Source organism: Oncorhynchus kisutch, linkage group LG28 (genome assembly GCF_002021735.2).
Source record: "Oncorhynchus kisutch isolate 150728-3 linkage group LG28, Okis_V2, whole genome shotgun sequence".
Taxonomy (NCBI): Eukaryota; Metazoa; Chordata; class Actinopteri; order Salmoniformes; family Salmonidae; genus Oncorhynchus; species Oncorhynchus kisutch.
Window position 1 is genome coordinate 553,195 of NC_034201.2, and position 15,844 is coordinate 569,038.

At 40.6% G+C, this 15,844-nt stretch overlaps 1 protein-coding gene across 1 annotated transcript; it reads left to right on the top strand.

The window, feature by feature from the left end:
• Positions 1-719: 719 nt before the first annotated feature.
• LOC109873179 (reticulon-3-like) lies at positions 720-15,474 on the top strand. The gene is made up of 7 exons (XM_020464762.2): positions 720-978; positions 6,013-6,220; positions 6,394-6,532; positions 9,883-9,952; positions 14,541-14,587; positions 14,683-14,741; positions 15,036-15,474. The coding sequence occupies exons 1-7, from the start codon at positions 900-902 to the stop codon at positions 15,082-15,084; spliced, it is 651 nt and encodes a 216-aa protein (XP_020320351.1). The 5' UTR covers positions 720-899; the 3' UTR covers positions 15,085-15,474.
• The last annotated feature ends 370 nt before the right edge of the window (positions 15,475-15,844 follow it).

A 15,844-nucleotide genomic window follows, 5' to 3' on the forward strand; every position in this document is an offset into this window, starting at 1 on the left:
TGACCCATCTATATTGTGTGCAAGTAAAAAGAGCTCTACAGTACTATTAGGCCTTTGATATGAATTATATGGAGGATATACTGTTTCTGTGTGTTAATGTGTAGCAGGTGTATGTGTGTTTTTACCCAACTTTTGATTTCCAAACCTTTCCCTCAATTTTTTAAAAAAAAAGGTGGGAAGGAAGTTGTGTTGGGGAGAGAGTTGAGTCATTGGCTAGATTGGTGGGGGCCGGGCGTGCAAGTGGCTCTGGCTGGCTGGGCGGTCTGGATTAAATTTGATATAGAGAATGTCTTTTGGTTACTTTTTGTTGTTCTAAATAGAAATGGCTAGAAGGGCTATGGGTCATATTAGATTGTGTAGAAATTCAGGAAATTAGCTTTAGATGCCCCTAAAATGGGAGGACCCCCAGACTCCCTGCAAAGTTATGTTTATGTCCCCATCACTTCTAAAACCAAAGTTGCACCCCTGTAGAAAAGTGTTCTCTTTACAGCCCAATGTTGTCAACATACCAGTGTCAAAATTGTTTTTTTCCATTATTGGTAAAAAAAATAAAAAAATAAAAAACATATTTTTTAAAATTTGTTTTCAAAAAGTAATTATTGCCTTTTCTTTTTGTCACAATAACATTGGCCATTGCTTAAATTACATTTTTCAATCCACATTGCAGTTTTGAAATGCGGGTTTTTATTTTGAAAGTTACGTCATTAACATACGAACGTGACGTCATAATTTGTGCTTGTGCCAGAATACTAGATAGAAAAAAAACATTTTCAAAACGACCAACGGGCGTGGGGAGTCAACTCAGCATCCATCTGTCATCCATTAAAAAAAAAGAGAATTTGGAGGATTTTGACCAGAACATATATAGCTACACAAATCGAATTTATTACGTTTAAAAAATGGCAGATCCGACGACACACTCTGCCCAGATTTCGTGCGGTATGAACGCTTCATCGACCAAAGAATCCACATATTACGGTAGGACGTTATTTTCTAATGCGTTTTTGTGTTGAATGCAAACATTATGACTTAGTTCGAGATCAGTTCAACCACCCTTGTATATATCGATGCAAGTTCGAACAATTGACGTGCGGGAAGATTTACTCGTTTGACAGCAAGCTGGCTGACCTAGCAGCTAGCTAACGTTCGCAATGTCACAACAGGACACACATGTTGGCTAATTAAGTAGAATAAAATACATCAATAAATAACGCCCTCTATATTTCGTTTAGCAGTGTTGCGAAATGCCCAATACCACAAATAATGGGACCGTTTAAGACCAAAGAAAGCCTTTGTATGTTCGAGTAACTGACGTTAACTCACAATAGGTCGTTTGTTCACTCAGCTGATCTCTAACTATGCAAGGTAACGATTGTATTTTCAATGTGTTGCAAGCTAACTAATACGCTACCTACTTACTGAGGCTAAAGTTGCAAGCTTATTCAAATAAAATATTACTTCAACATTTAGCTAAAAGACTACTAGGACTCTTAACGTTATACTGCCACATTCAGGAGACTCCTATGGATACATGATAGATGCCTAACTAGATTGGGAAGAGCACACGCCCCTATTCGAATGTTTCTAATAATCACCCTGCCTAAAATTGGATGAGCAGAAGCATGGCTACCAGCCTTTTGCTTTCAATATTCAAAAACAACCTTGTCAAGTCAGTGATTTCCTGTGAGGAAATAAGGATGCATTCCCTGTTCTGGTTGTTAGGCCACCTTTGTTATACCAGTCACCTTTAGTTGTGTACAAGATCATCACTTATTACATGTAGGTGAAATATGTAATTGATGTAGCCTAGTCCTTTCTGAACTGGCATCATATTCACAGGGGAGGGGCCTTTTTAATTGTTTCTATTTATTTCACCTTTATTTAACCAGGTAGGCCAGTTGAGAACTTGTTCTCATTTACAACTGCGACCTGGCCAAGATAAAGCAAAGCAGTGTGACAAAACAACAACAGAGCTACAAATGGGATAAACAAGCGTACAGTATATAGACTCTCTTTTTTTTCTACTGTGTTATTGACTTGTTAATTGTTTACTCCATGTGTAACTCTGTGTTGTCTGTTCACACTGCTATGCTTTATCTTGGCCAGGTCGCAGTTGCAAATGAGAACTTGTTCTCAACTAGCCTACCTGGTTAAATAAAGGTGAAATAATAAAAACAATTAAAGTAATTAACGCAATAGAAAAATATGTACAGTGTGTGCAAATGTAGTAAGATTAGGGAAGTAAGGAAAATAGTCCGTAGTGGTGAAATAATTACAATTTAGCATTAACACTGGAGTGATAGATGTGCAGATGATGATGTGCAAGTAGAGATACTGGGGTGCAAAGGAGCAAAATAAATAACAATATGGGGATGCGGTAGTTGGCTGGGCTATTTACAGATGGGCTGTGTACAGGTACAGTGATCGGTAAACTGCTCTGACAGCTGATGCTTAAAGTTAGCGAGGGAGATATGAGTCTCCAGCTTCAGTGATTTTTTTTATTTTTTTTAATCTTTTTTTTCCCAATTTTTAATTAAAAAAACTAAATTGCAATTCGTTCAAGTTATTGGCATCAGAGAACTGGAAAGAAAGGAGGAGTTGGCTTTGGGGATGACCTGTGAAATACACCTGCTGGAGCGCATGCTACGGGTGGGTGCTGCTATGGTGACCAGTGAGCTGCCATAAGGCAGAGCCGAAGTCAAAGATCGGTAGGATAGTCAGTTTTACAAGGGTTTGTTTGCCAGCATGTGTGAAGGATGCTTTGTTGTGAAATAGGAAGCTGATTCTAGATTTCATTTTGGATTGGAGATTCTTAATGTGAGTCTGGAAGGAGATTTTACAGTCTTACCAGACACCTAGGTATTTGTCCACATATTCTAAGTCAGAACCATCCAGAGTAGTGATGCAGGTGTGGGCAGCGATTGGTTGAAGAGCATGCATTTAGTTTTACTTGCATTTAAGAGCAGTTGGAGGCCACGGAAGGAGAGTTGTATGTAATTGAAGCTCATCTGGAGGTTAGTTAACAGTGTCCAAAGAAGGGCCAGAAATATACAGAATGGTGTTGTCTGCGTTGAGGTGGATCAGAGAATCACCAGCAGCAAGAACGACATCATTAATGTATACAGAGAAGAGTCGGCCCGAGAATTGAACCCTATGGCACCCCCATAGAGACTGCCAGAGGTCCGGACAACATGCCCTCCAATTTGACACACTGAACTCTGTCTGAGAAGTAGTTGGTGAACCAGGCGAGGCAGTCATTTGAGAAACCAAGGCTGTTGAGTTTGCCGATAAGAATGTGCTGATTGACAGTCGAAAGCCTTGGCCAGGTCGTTGAATACATTTGCACAGTATTGTCTCATCGATGGCGGTTATGATATCGTTTAGGACCTTGAGTGTGGCTGAGATGCACCCATGACCAGCTCGGAAACCAGATTGCGGTGGGTACGGTGGGATTGGAAATGGTCGGTGATCTGTTTGTTAACTTGGCTTTCGAAGATTTTAGAAAGGCAGGGTAGGATATAGGTCTGTATCAGTTTGGGTCTAGAGTGTCTCCTCCTTTTGAAGAGTGGGATGACCGCGGCAGCTTTCCAATCTTCGGGGATCTCAGACGATACAAAAGAGGTTGAACAGGCTAGTAATAGGGGTTGCAACAATTTTGGCGGATAATTTTTGTGAGGGTCCAGATTTTCTATTCCAGCTGATTTGTAGGGGTCCAGATTTTGCAGCTCTTTCAGAACATCACCTATCTGGATTTGGGTGAAGGATAAATGGGGGAGGCTTGGGCAAGTTGCTGTGGGGGGTGCAGTGCTGTTGACCGCGGTAGGGGTAGCCAGGTGAAAAGCATGGCCAGCTGTAGAAAAATGCTTATTGAAATGATCAATTATCGTGGATTTATCAGTGGTGACAGTGTTTCCTAGCCTCAGTGCAGTGGGCAGCTGGGAGGAGGTGCTCCTATTCTCCTTGGGCTTTACAGTGTCCCAGAACGTTTTGGAGTTGGTGCCCATTTCTGTTAGGAAAGCAACGGCTAGCCTTTTCAAACTGCCTGTGTATATTGGTTCCTAACGTCCCTGAAAAGTTGTATATCGCGGGGGCTATTCGACGCTAATGCAGTACGCAACAGGATGTTTTTGGGCTGGTCAAGGGCAGTCAGGTCTGAAGTGAACCAAGGGCTATATCTGTTCCTGGTTCCATTTTTTTTTTGAATGGGGCATGCTTATTTAAAATGGTGAGGAAAGCACTTTTTAAAGAATAACCAGGCATCCTTTACTGATTGAGTGAGGTCAGGATACCCAGGTCGATTAGAATGGCCTGCTCGCTGAAGTGTTTTCGGGAGCGTTTGACAGTGATAAGTGGTGGTTGTTTGACCGCAGGCAATAAGGTTGAGATACTGGTTGAAGACAGCAGAGGTGTAGTTAGAGGGCAGGTTGGTTAGGATGATATCTCTATCTATAATGTACAGACAAAGGTATAGTATGATGTGAATACAGTGGAGGTAAACCTATGCGTTGAGTGACGATGAGAGATATTGTCTCTAGAAACATAATTTAAACCAGGTGAGGTCACTACATGTGTGGGAGGTGGAACTAAAGGAGGAGAGGAGGAGGAGGAGATGCACTGCAGTACTTAATGCAGCTGGTGGCCACACCAGATGCGGACTTACTTTTGATTTTGACCTCCCCCTTTGTTCAGGGACACATTACAATTTATGTTAGTAACATGTCTGTGGAACTTGTTCAGTTTGTCTGCTGTTTAATCTTGTTATGCTCATACAAATATTTACACATGTTAAGTTTTCTGAAAATAAACACAGTTGACAGTGAGGATTTTTTTTTTGCTGAGTTTTTAGATATATATATATCTCTTTGCTTTCAATTTGACATGATCCTATGAACTTCACATGTTGGTGCTCAGGGTCCTTTTTAACCTCTCTAGGGTACGTGGGACGGTAGCATCCCACCTGGCCAACATCCAGTGAAAATGCAGAGCGCGAAATTCAAATATTTAACATTCTTGAAAATATGTTACACATCAAAATAAAGCTAAACTTCTTGTTAATCCAGCCGCCATGTCAGATTTCAAAAAGGCTTTACGGCGAAAGCAAACCATGCGATTATCTGAGGACAGCACCCCGCATACAAATACATGAAAATCATATTTCAACCAGGCAGGTGCGACACAAATGTCAGAAATAGTGATGTAAAAAAATGCCTTTGATCTTCTTCTGTTGGCACTCCAAAAGGTCCCAGTTACATCACAAATGGTATTTTTGTTCAATAATGTCCTCCTTTATATCCATAAAAACTCAGTTTAGCTGGTGCGCTTCAGTCAATAATCCACTGTTTACCTCCATCAAAATGCATACAAAATGAATCCCAAACATTACTAATAAACTTTTCCAAACAAGTCAAACAGCGTTTTATAATCAAACCTTAGGTATCCTAATACGCAAATAAACAATCAAATTTAAGACTGAGAATAGTATGTTCATTACCGGAGAAAAATGAGAACACACTGTCCTCTACACGCTTGGAAACATTACAGCCAAAATGGGAGCCACCTAGGAAAAAACTACACTTTCTGGGTCATTTAAAAAATATAAAAAACTGCCTGAAACTCTTTCTAAAGACTGACATCTAGTGGAATCCCTAGGAACTGCAGTTTGGGAGCACTTGGGCTTATAATTAGTACTAGCCATTGAAAATAATGGTAAACTGAATGTGTTTTTCGGGGGATGGTTTGTCCTCTGGGTTTCGCCTGCCATATCAGTTATGTTATACTCACATCATTTTAACTGTTTTAGAAACTTTTGTGTTTTCTATCTAAATCTACCAATTATATACATATCCTAGCTTCTGGGCCTGAGTAACAGGCAGTTTGCTTTGGGCACGCTTTTCATCCGGATGTCAAAATACTGCCCCCTACCCCAGAGAGGTTAATGGAAATGCCCAACCGTCAGGATTGGCTTGATAATTAATCCTGCTCCCTCCTGTTTGTCCCTCGTCCTTCTTCAAGTGATGGAGCTGGTGTACTGGCGGGACCCAAAGAAGTCTGCGGTGGCCTTTGGCATGTCCCTGCTGGTCCTTCTGTCCCTGGCTACCTTCAGCGTCATCAGTGTGGTCTCCTACATGCTGCTGGCACTGCTCTGTGTCACAATCACCTTCCGCGTCTACAAGTCTGTCATTCAGGCAGTGCAGAAGTCTGGAGAGGGCCACCCCTTCAAGTACGACCACTCAGTTTGAGATATGATGGGAGAACAAGGATATATTCTTAGTGTACTTAGTAGTACACAAGGCACATTGAACTTGACCCCTTGGAGTCATTGTCTGATTTGAGTCGTTGTAGTTTAAGCTTAGTTTTGTTTTTTTGGTGATGGTAAATCTTTGTCTCCCTCAGGGCTCTGATGGAGAAGGACCTGACCGTTCAGCCTGAGATTTTCCAAAAATATGTGGATGTGTGTCTGACCTATGTGAATCTTGCCATCAATCAGGCCAAGCAACTGCTGCTGGTGGAGGACCTGGTGGACTCGCTGAAGGTACTTGCTTAAGAACTCACTCTTGAAAAACGATCTGGCATTAATGGCCACATGTACTCTTAAGTCTCTACCCGGTCAGCCAGAAGAGGACTAGGCACTAGAGGTCGACTGATTATGATTTTTCAACGCCGATACAGATTTATTGGAGGATAAAAAAAATCTGACTTTAAAAATAAATAAAAATTACATTTTTTAAAAATATTTTTATATTTACAGTTGAAGTCGGAAGTTTACATACACCCTAGCCAAATACATTTAAACTCAGTTTTTCACAATTCCTGACATTTAATCCTGGTAAAAATCCCTGTCTTAGGTCAGTTAGGATCACCACTTTATTTTAAGAATGTGAAATGTCAGAATTATTTATTTCAGTTTTTATTTCTTTCATCACATTCCCAGTGGGTCAGAAGTGTACATACCCTCAATTAGTATTTGGTAGCATGGCCTTTACATTGTTTAACTTGGGTCAAATGTTTCAGGGTAGCCTTCCACAAGCTTCCCACAATAAGTTGGGTGAATTGTGGCCCATTCCTCCTGACAAAACTATAGTTTGTTCACAAATTTCTTGTTGAGTTGTTGAAAAATAAGTTTTTTTTGAATGACTCCAACCTAAGTGTATGTAAACTTCCTACTTCAACTGTATATATTTGTAATAATGACAATTACAACAATACTGAATTAGCAATGAACACTTATTTTAACGTAATATAATACATAACTAAAAATCTATTTGGTCTCAAATAAATAATGACATGTTCAATTTGGTTTAAATAATGCAAAAACACAGTGTTGGGGAAGAAAGTAAAAGTGCAATATGTGCCATGTAAAAATGCTAACGTTTAAGTTCCTTGCTCAGAACATGAGAACATATGAAAGCTGGTGGTTCAATATTCCCAGTTAAGAAGTTGTAGTTATTATAGGAATTGTGATGCGTTGACTATTTCATATACCTTTGACCTTTGGATGTTCTTATAGGCACTTTAGTATTGCCAGCCTAATCTCGGGAGTTGATAGGCTTGAAGTCATAAACAGCTCTGTGCTTCAAGCATTGCTAAGAGCTGCTAGCAAACGCAGTAAAGTGCTGTTTGAATGAATGCTTACAAGCCTGCTGCTGCCTTTCACAGCTCAGTCAGACTGCTCTATCAAATCATAGACTTAATTATAATATAATAATCACAGAAATATGAGCCGTTGGCCATTAATATGGTCAAATCTGGAAACTATCATTTCGAAAACAAAACGTTTATTCTTTCAGTGAAATACAGAACTGTTCCTTATTTTATAGAACAGGTGGCAACCCTAAGTCTAAATATTGCTGTTACATTGCAGAACCTTCAATGTTATGTCATAATTATGTAAAATTCGGGCAAATTTGTTCACAGTTCGCAACGAGCCAGGTGTCCCAAACTGTTGCATATACCCTGACACTGCTTGCACTGAACCCAAAAGTGACACAATTTCCCTAGTTAATATTGCCTGCTAACAGGAATTTCTTTTAACTAAATATGCATGCTTAAAAAAAATATACTTCTGTGTATTGATTTTAAGAAAGGCATTGATGCTTATGGTTAGGTACATTTGTGCAAAGATTGTGCTTCTTTTTTGTTTGGTGAAGTTGTGATTCGATATCCAACACAGGACAAGCTAGTTAACCTAGTAATATCAACTATGTGTAGTTAACTAGTGCTTATGTGAAGATTTATAGTAAAAAAAAAAATATAAGATACGTTTTAATGCTAGCTAGCAACTTACCTTGGCTCCTTGCAGCCACAAGGTCCTTTTGACGCTGCACTCGCGTAACAGGTTGTCAGCCTGCCACGCCGTTTCCTCATGGATTGCAATGTAATCGCCGTCCAAAAAGGCCAATTACCGATTTGTTATGAAAACTTGAAATCGGTCCTAATTAATCGACCACGTCGACCTCTGCTAGGCATCCCTTGGAGCCTAATTCCTCTCTAGGTTTCTTCCTAGGTTTGTCTTTTTCTAGCCATACTTCTGCCTCTGCATTGCTTGCTCTTTTGAGTTTTTAGGCTGGGTGTCTGTAAAGCAGACTGCTGACGTAAAAAGGGCTCTAAAGGGGTGGGTTCTAAGATTGTCATACTATGGCTTATTTAGCTATTTGATTTTAAATTGTAGGACCCCTTTAGGTATCACTTGTGGGAGTCGTAGAGTAAAACCAAAACCACCGTCATGTTCGTGAGAGTCTCCCCTTTCCATAGTGGTCATAATAAATCAACCTGTTTTGGTGAGAAGATCGATTTTCGGGATGTCTCATGCTCTGACAAACACCGCTCTAGCTCTGCCACCATTCACCACAGATGCGGAAGTGTGACATCGGCGGATGTGGTGGATTGAGACGTGTCCAATGCAAAAAAAACTAAAAGATTGTATTTTCAGCTGTTTGAAGCTGGTGCAAAAGACGCAAAAACAAAACTTAAGAATTGAAAGCATAGAAATAGCGTACATGGAACAGATCTACCACTTCTTACACTTGCTTTCAATGAGAATGAAATATCTATAACCCACATTTCTATGTGAATTTGGTTAGGTCGCCTAAAAAGTTACATACTGTAGCTTTTAATTGGATTTAAACAATTATTTCTAGCAGTGCTTGATAGACTATTCTGTCATGCATGTGAGTCTGTCAGTCTAGCTTTATCTAGACTGAATGGCAATACACTTTCTTTATGGATTTATTTTGACTGTAGGAAAAAATGGTTATAAATAGGGCTCATAATTTTTTTACTTTTTTTTGTGGTCACCTTCTGTGCCGTTGGCGATATGTTTTCACAACACTGAAGTCCACACTATTGTGCATTGAAACGGCTGGCTAAGAAAGCCTGAAAAGCCATCATGTGATGACTGGCAGAGAGAGAAATACCTGGCTGATGGTCAAATTAGGGATTAAGAGTTTATCAGATGAAGAAATGAGTGGATTACACAGCTGAAGGCAGCCAGTGTGTGGTATCCTAACAAGTTTTAATAAAGGCTACATATTATGGGATGCTTGTTATATTTTCCTTTTTTCCCCAAACAGATCAAAAACATGAGCTGGCGCACACCCAGAATAATAGTTTGTGTGGAGGTGCTGACTAACGGCGAATAAACTCCCAGAAATTTAATGGGTATTTACCAATGTTTCGGCATCACTGTGTTTATACATGGAGTGAGCGACTTCCTTTTATTATCATAGTTTAACCTTTTTTTTTTCTCAAACACACAATGTTAGAATTTCGATGATAATTACATTGATCGATTGTGGCCAAGGAAAATGCAGCCCTTATGCTTGTCATGGCATTTAGTGGTATAGTGTGGTGGTGGTCTGAAATGTGCTGGTCCCTCTGTTGCAGCTGGCTGGTTTCATGTGGCTGCTGACTTATGTGGGCGCTGTCTTCAATGGCATCACTATCCTGATACTGAGTAAGACACTCCAGTCTTTGATTTTATGTCTAATGTCCCAAAACAGTATGGTGCACCCAGTCACTTAGTCTGTTTTTTAGTATTCTCTAGGAACCTAGACTTATGCTTTTTTCATTCAACTATTGGGATTGTTGTTTTTACGTATCTGCAGTCCTGCCTAAAATGTTGTCCCTTATGGGATAAAGTATTTTGAATTGAAACAATCAGACCTGTGTTTACATGGGGGGGGGTCTGAATGGTGTATAGTAGACATGGTTTAAGTTGCCTCGTGAGATCCTGTGCAGTACTGCTCTAATAAATTGCTCTTTTAATCGGGTTGATAGTTTAACACAACGCTATTCATTGAATACTATCATGTTAGAGGTGTGTCCAACGCTACACTACATGGCCAAAAGTATGTGGAATTGTGGATACCATTTTCAAATTAGTGGATTCGGCTATTTCAGCCACACCCGTTGCTGACAAGTGTATATAATCGAGCATAGAGCCATGCAATCTCCATACATAAACATTGTCAGTAGAATGGCCTGTTCTGATGAGCTCAGTGACTTTCAATGTGGCACTGTCATCAGATGCCACCTTTCTAGCAAGCCAGATCCTCAAATTTCTGCCCTGATAGAGCTGCCCCGGTCAACTGTAAGTGCTGTTATTGTGAAATGGAAACTTCTAGTAGCAACGACTCAGCCGTGAAATGTTAGGCCACACAAGCTGTACAGTCGTGGCCAAAAGTTTTGAGAATGACACAAATATGAATTTTCAGTCTGCTGCTTCAGTTTGTATGATGGCAATTTGCATATACTCCAGAATATTGTGAAGAGATGAATTGCAGTTAATTGCAAAGTCCCTCTTTGCCATGCAAATGAACTAAATCCCCCAAAACATTTCAGTGATTCACTCGTTAACCTCTCTGGGATATTCTGGACGGTAGCGTCCCACCTCAACAACAGCCAGTGAAAGTGCAGGGCGCCAAATTCAAAACAACAGAAATCTCATAATTAAAATTCCTCAGGCATACAAGTATTTTACACAATTTTAAAGATAAAATTCTCGTTAATCCTGCCACAGTGTCTGATTTCAAAAAGGCTTTACGGCAAAAGCACACCAAACGATTGTTAGGTAAGCGCCTAGTCACAGAAAAACACAGCCATTTTTCCAACCAAAGAGAGAAGTCACAAAAAGCAGAAATAGAGAAAATGAATCACTAACCTTTGATGATCATCAGATGACACTCATAGGACTTCATGTTACACAATACATGTGTGTTTTGTTCGATAAAGTTCATATTTATATCCACAAATCAGAGTTTACATTGGCGCGTTATGGACAGTAGCTCCAAAACATCCGGTGATTTTGCAGAGAGCCACATCAATTTACAGAAATACTCATCATACTTGTTGATGAAAATACAAGTGTTATACATGGAACTTTAGATAAACATCTCCTTAATGCAACCGCTGTGTCAGACTTCAAAAAAGCTTAGTACAGCGTTTGTGGAGTAAACGGAAGTCAGAAATAGCATTATAAATATTCACGTACCTTTGATCTTCATCAGAATGCACTCCCAGGAATCCCAATTCCACAAATGTTTGATTTGTTCGATAAAGTCTCTCATTTATGTCCAAATACCTCCTTTTTGTTCACGTGTTTAGTACACAATCCAAACTCACGACGCGCAGGCAAGTCCAGGCGAAAGTTCAGACAGTTATTACAGTTCGTAGAAACATGTCAAACAAAGTATAGAATCAATCTTTAGGACTTTTTATCATAAATCTTCAATAATGTTCCAACCAGAGAATTCCTTTTGTATGTAGAATTGCAATGGAACGCAAGCTAACTCCCTATCACGTATCGCGTGGTCAGCTCATGGCACTCTGCCAAGCTGCCAGACCTCTGACTCAATCCCCTCTAATTCGCCCCCACTTCACATTAGAAGCCTCAAACAAGGATCTAAAGACTGTTGACATCTAGTGGAAGCCTTAGGAAGTGCAATATGACCCCATAGACACTGTATTCGATAGGCAATGAGTTAAACTACAAACCTCAGATTTCCCACTTCCTGGTTGGATTTTTTTCTCAGGTTTTTGCCTGCCATATGAGTTCTGTTATACTCAGACATCATTCAAACAGTTTTAGAAACTTCAGAGTGTTTTCCTTCCAAATCTACTAATAATATGCATATATTAGCAACTGGGCCTTAGTAGCAGGCAGTTTACTCTGGACACCTTATTCATCCAAGCTGCTCAATACTGCCCCCCCAGTCCCAAAGAAGTTAACACAGGTGTGAGTGTTGACGAGGACAAGACTGGAGATCACTCTGTCATGCTGATTGAGTTCGAATAACAGACTGGAAGCTTCAAAAGGAGGGTGGTGCTTGGAATCATTGTTCTTCCTCTGTCAACCATGGTTACCTGCAAGGAAAGACGTGCCGTCATCATTGCTTTGCACAAAAAGGGCTTCACAGGCAAAGATATTGCTGCCTTCAACCATTTATTGGACCTTCAAGGAGAGGGGTTCAATTGTTCTGAAGAGTGCTTCAGGGCACCCAAGAAAGTCAGCAAGCGCCAGGACCGTCTCCTAAAGTTCATTCAGCTGCGGGATCGGGGCACCACCAGTACAGAGCTTGCTCAGGAATGGCAGCTGGCAGGTGCGAGTGCATCTGCACGCACAGTGAGGCAAAGACTTTTAGAGGATGGCCTGGTGTCAAGAAGGGCAGCAAAGAAGCCACTTCTCTCCAGGTAAAACATCAGGGACAGACTGATATTCTGCAAAAGGTACAGGGATTGGACTGCTGAGGACAGAGTTTTTTTCTGATGAATCCCCTTCCCGATTGTTTGGGGCAACCGGAAAAAAGCTTGTCCAGGGAGAAGACAAGGGGAGAGATACCATCAGTCCGGTCTCATCCTGAGACCATTCATGTGTGGAGTTGCTTCTTAGCCAAGGGAGTGGCCTCACTCACAAATTTGCCTAAGAACACAGCCATGACTAAAGAATGGTACCAACACATCCACCGAGAGCAACTTCTCCCAACCATCCAGGAACAGTTTGGTAAAAAAATCAATGTCTTTTCCAGCATGATGGAGCACCTATCCATAAGGAAAAAGTGATAACTCACATGGAACCCAAACCGGCTGCGCACTTCCGCCATCGTGGATACATTTATTTTGTCCCCCAACACCAAACGCGATCACGACACGCAGGTTAAAATATCAAAACAAACTCTGAACCAATGACATTCGTTTGGGAACAGGTCAAAAAGCATGACACATTTATGGCAATTTAGCTAGTTAGCTTGCACTTGCTAGCTAATTTGTCCTATTTCGCTACCTTGCTGTTACTAGCAAATTTGTCCTGGGATATAAACATTAGGTTGTTCTTTTACCTGAAATGCACAAGGTCCTCTACTCCGACAATTAATCCACACATAAACGGTCAACCAAATCGTTTCTAGTCATCTCTCCTCCTTCCAGGCTTTTTCATTTTTTAACTTTATATGGTGATTGGCATCTAAACTTTCATAGTATTACCATGACAACCGGCAACAGTTCATCTTTCAATCACCCACGTGGGTATAACCAATGAGGAGATGGCACGTGGGTACCTGCTTCTATAAACCAATGAGGAGATGGGAGAGGCAGGACTTGCAGCGCGATCTGCGCCAGAAATAGGAATGACTTCTATTTTAGCCCTTGGCAACGCAGACACTCGTTGACGCGCGCAATAAATTAATAACATAGATTCCTAAAAAAATAAATGCTACGCTCACGCACTCGACACGAGCGGTGTAGTCGGGGTATAAGTGGCTCGGGGAACAAGACATCGATATTTTGGGTCCATGGCCAGGAAACTTCTGGGCCATCAGTCAGGATGTGGCCCAGAAGTTAATTGACAGCATGCCAGGGTGGATTGCAGAGGTCTTGAAAAAGAAGGGTCAACACTGCAAATATTGACTCTTTGCATAAACTTCATGTAATTGTCAATAAAAGCCGTTGACACTTATGAAATGCTTGAAATTATACTTCAGTGTTCCACAGTAACATCTGACAAAAATATATCTAAAGACACTGAAGCAGCAAACTTTGAAAATTAATATTTGTGTCATTCTCAACTTTTGGCCAAAGACTGTAGACGATTCTGTGCTTCCAACTGTGGCAACAGTTCGGGGGAACACCCTTTCCTGTTTCAGTATGACAATGCCTCCGTGCACAAAGCGAGGCCCATACAGAAATTGTTTGTTGAGATAGGTGTGGAAGACCTTGACTGGCCTGTACAGAGCCCTGAACACCTTTGGGATGAGTTGGAACGCCAACTGCGAACCAGGCCTAATCAGTTCCCGACCTCACTAATGCTCTTGTGGCTGAATGGCAGCAAGTCCCTGCCGCAATGTTCCAATATATAGTGGAAAGCATTCCCAGAAGAGTGGAGGCTGTAATAGCAGCACAGGGGGGACCAACTCCATATTAATGCCCATGATTTTGGAATGAGATGTTTGACGAGCAGTTGTCCACATACTTTTGGCAATGTAGTGCATCTGGAAACCTCCTTAGAAATGACATACTTGACCGACGTCCACTCTGTTTCTCATTGACAGCTGATATCATTTTCTTCAGCACGCCTCTGGTTTATGAGAGAAATAAAGTAAGTGTGAATGGAAGCAGTTTTTATTTGGCATACAATTACTAATGTTTGTTATCAACCTGTGTGCTTGTTGATTAAAAATAGTTCTCTTTCAGACTCAGATCGATCAATACATTGAACTGATTCGCACCAGAGTTGAAGTCACACTTGCAAAGTAAGGGCATTCTTTTTCTAATCATCTATGTGTAGATAAAGTGAAATCACAGAACACAATTTTCTGTTTTTCGGCAGTATAAGTGGACATTTTACCTTTGGAGTCATGGCATGAAGGAACGCAGCATCAGTACCTTCATGATCAACTGTCTTGGTGGGACCATTAAAAGGATTTGTCTTTGTCCAGATACATTAGGTGTCATATTGTATCCGTGTATATGAAGGTGAAAGGCCAGCCACACCAACCTTGTTCTAGTATAGTATTATTCTTTTTTTTTTCCCATTTCCTTTTCAGGCTTCAAGATAAACTCCCTGGGGCAGTAAAGCGCACCAAAGCAGAGTGACGGTCCATGAACCCTATTCAACAACTAATCTCCCTCACTTCTACTGCCACTAGCTCGAACTAGTGGCAGTCATCGCTCAATATTCTATGTTGTAACTAACTTGCATAGGGTGCAATGCTTGTGTTTTGTTGTTGGAGCCATCCACATTCTGTACATTCTCTTGATCCTCAAAGACCATGTACTCCTTAACATATGATTCCTGGTTGAACCGGGGGGGTTTAAGTCAGGAGAATCAGTGATTCACTTTTAATTATTTCAAGGATACAGAATGGTGTGTAACATCTCTAAAAAAGCAAATGTTTGTACTCTCTGTTTTGCGGAGAAAGTTCTTTGTTGTAGTTTTGTACATTTTCACAAAATAAATCATTTTTAATTTATGAAAAAAAATAACTTAAGCACTTGGTGTGTTCTGTTTCTGAATTGTGAAGTTTCTGGGGCACTCAACCTTTTCAGCATCGTCTCAGTTCATCCTAAAGACACTTGGTATCTGCACTGCACGGAGTATTTTGTAAGTAATCAAACTGAAGGAAACTGGAAAAAGCTCTCATCAGTCATGATTGATCCTCTTTTGTGTGTATGAGCTGGGGAAACAGTTAGCAAAGGCATACACAGATGTTCCAAACTTCAATATGCCTGCATTAGCATTTGCCCAATTAATCTGCAAAAGAGCAGCCTAAGAGGGTTAGACAAGCAAACATTGATTGCGTAAGTAGGCTACATATGCCACTTCAATTCTTGAAAAAAATCCCCCCCCCCACCC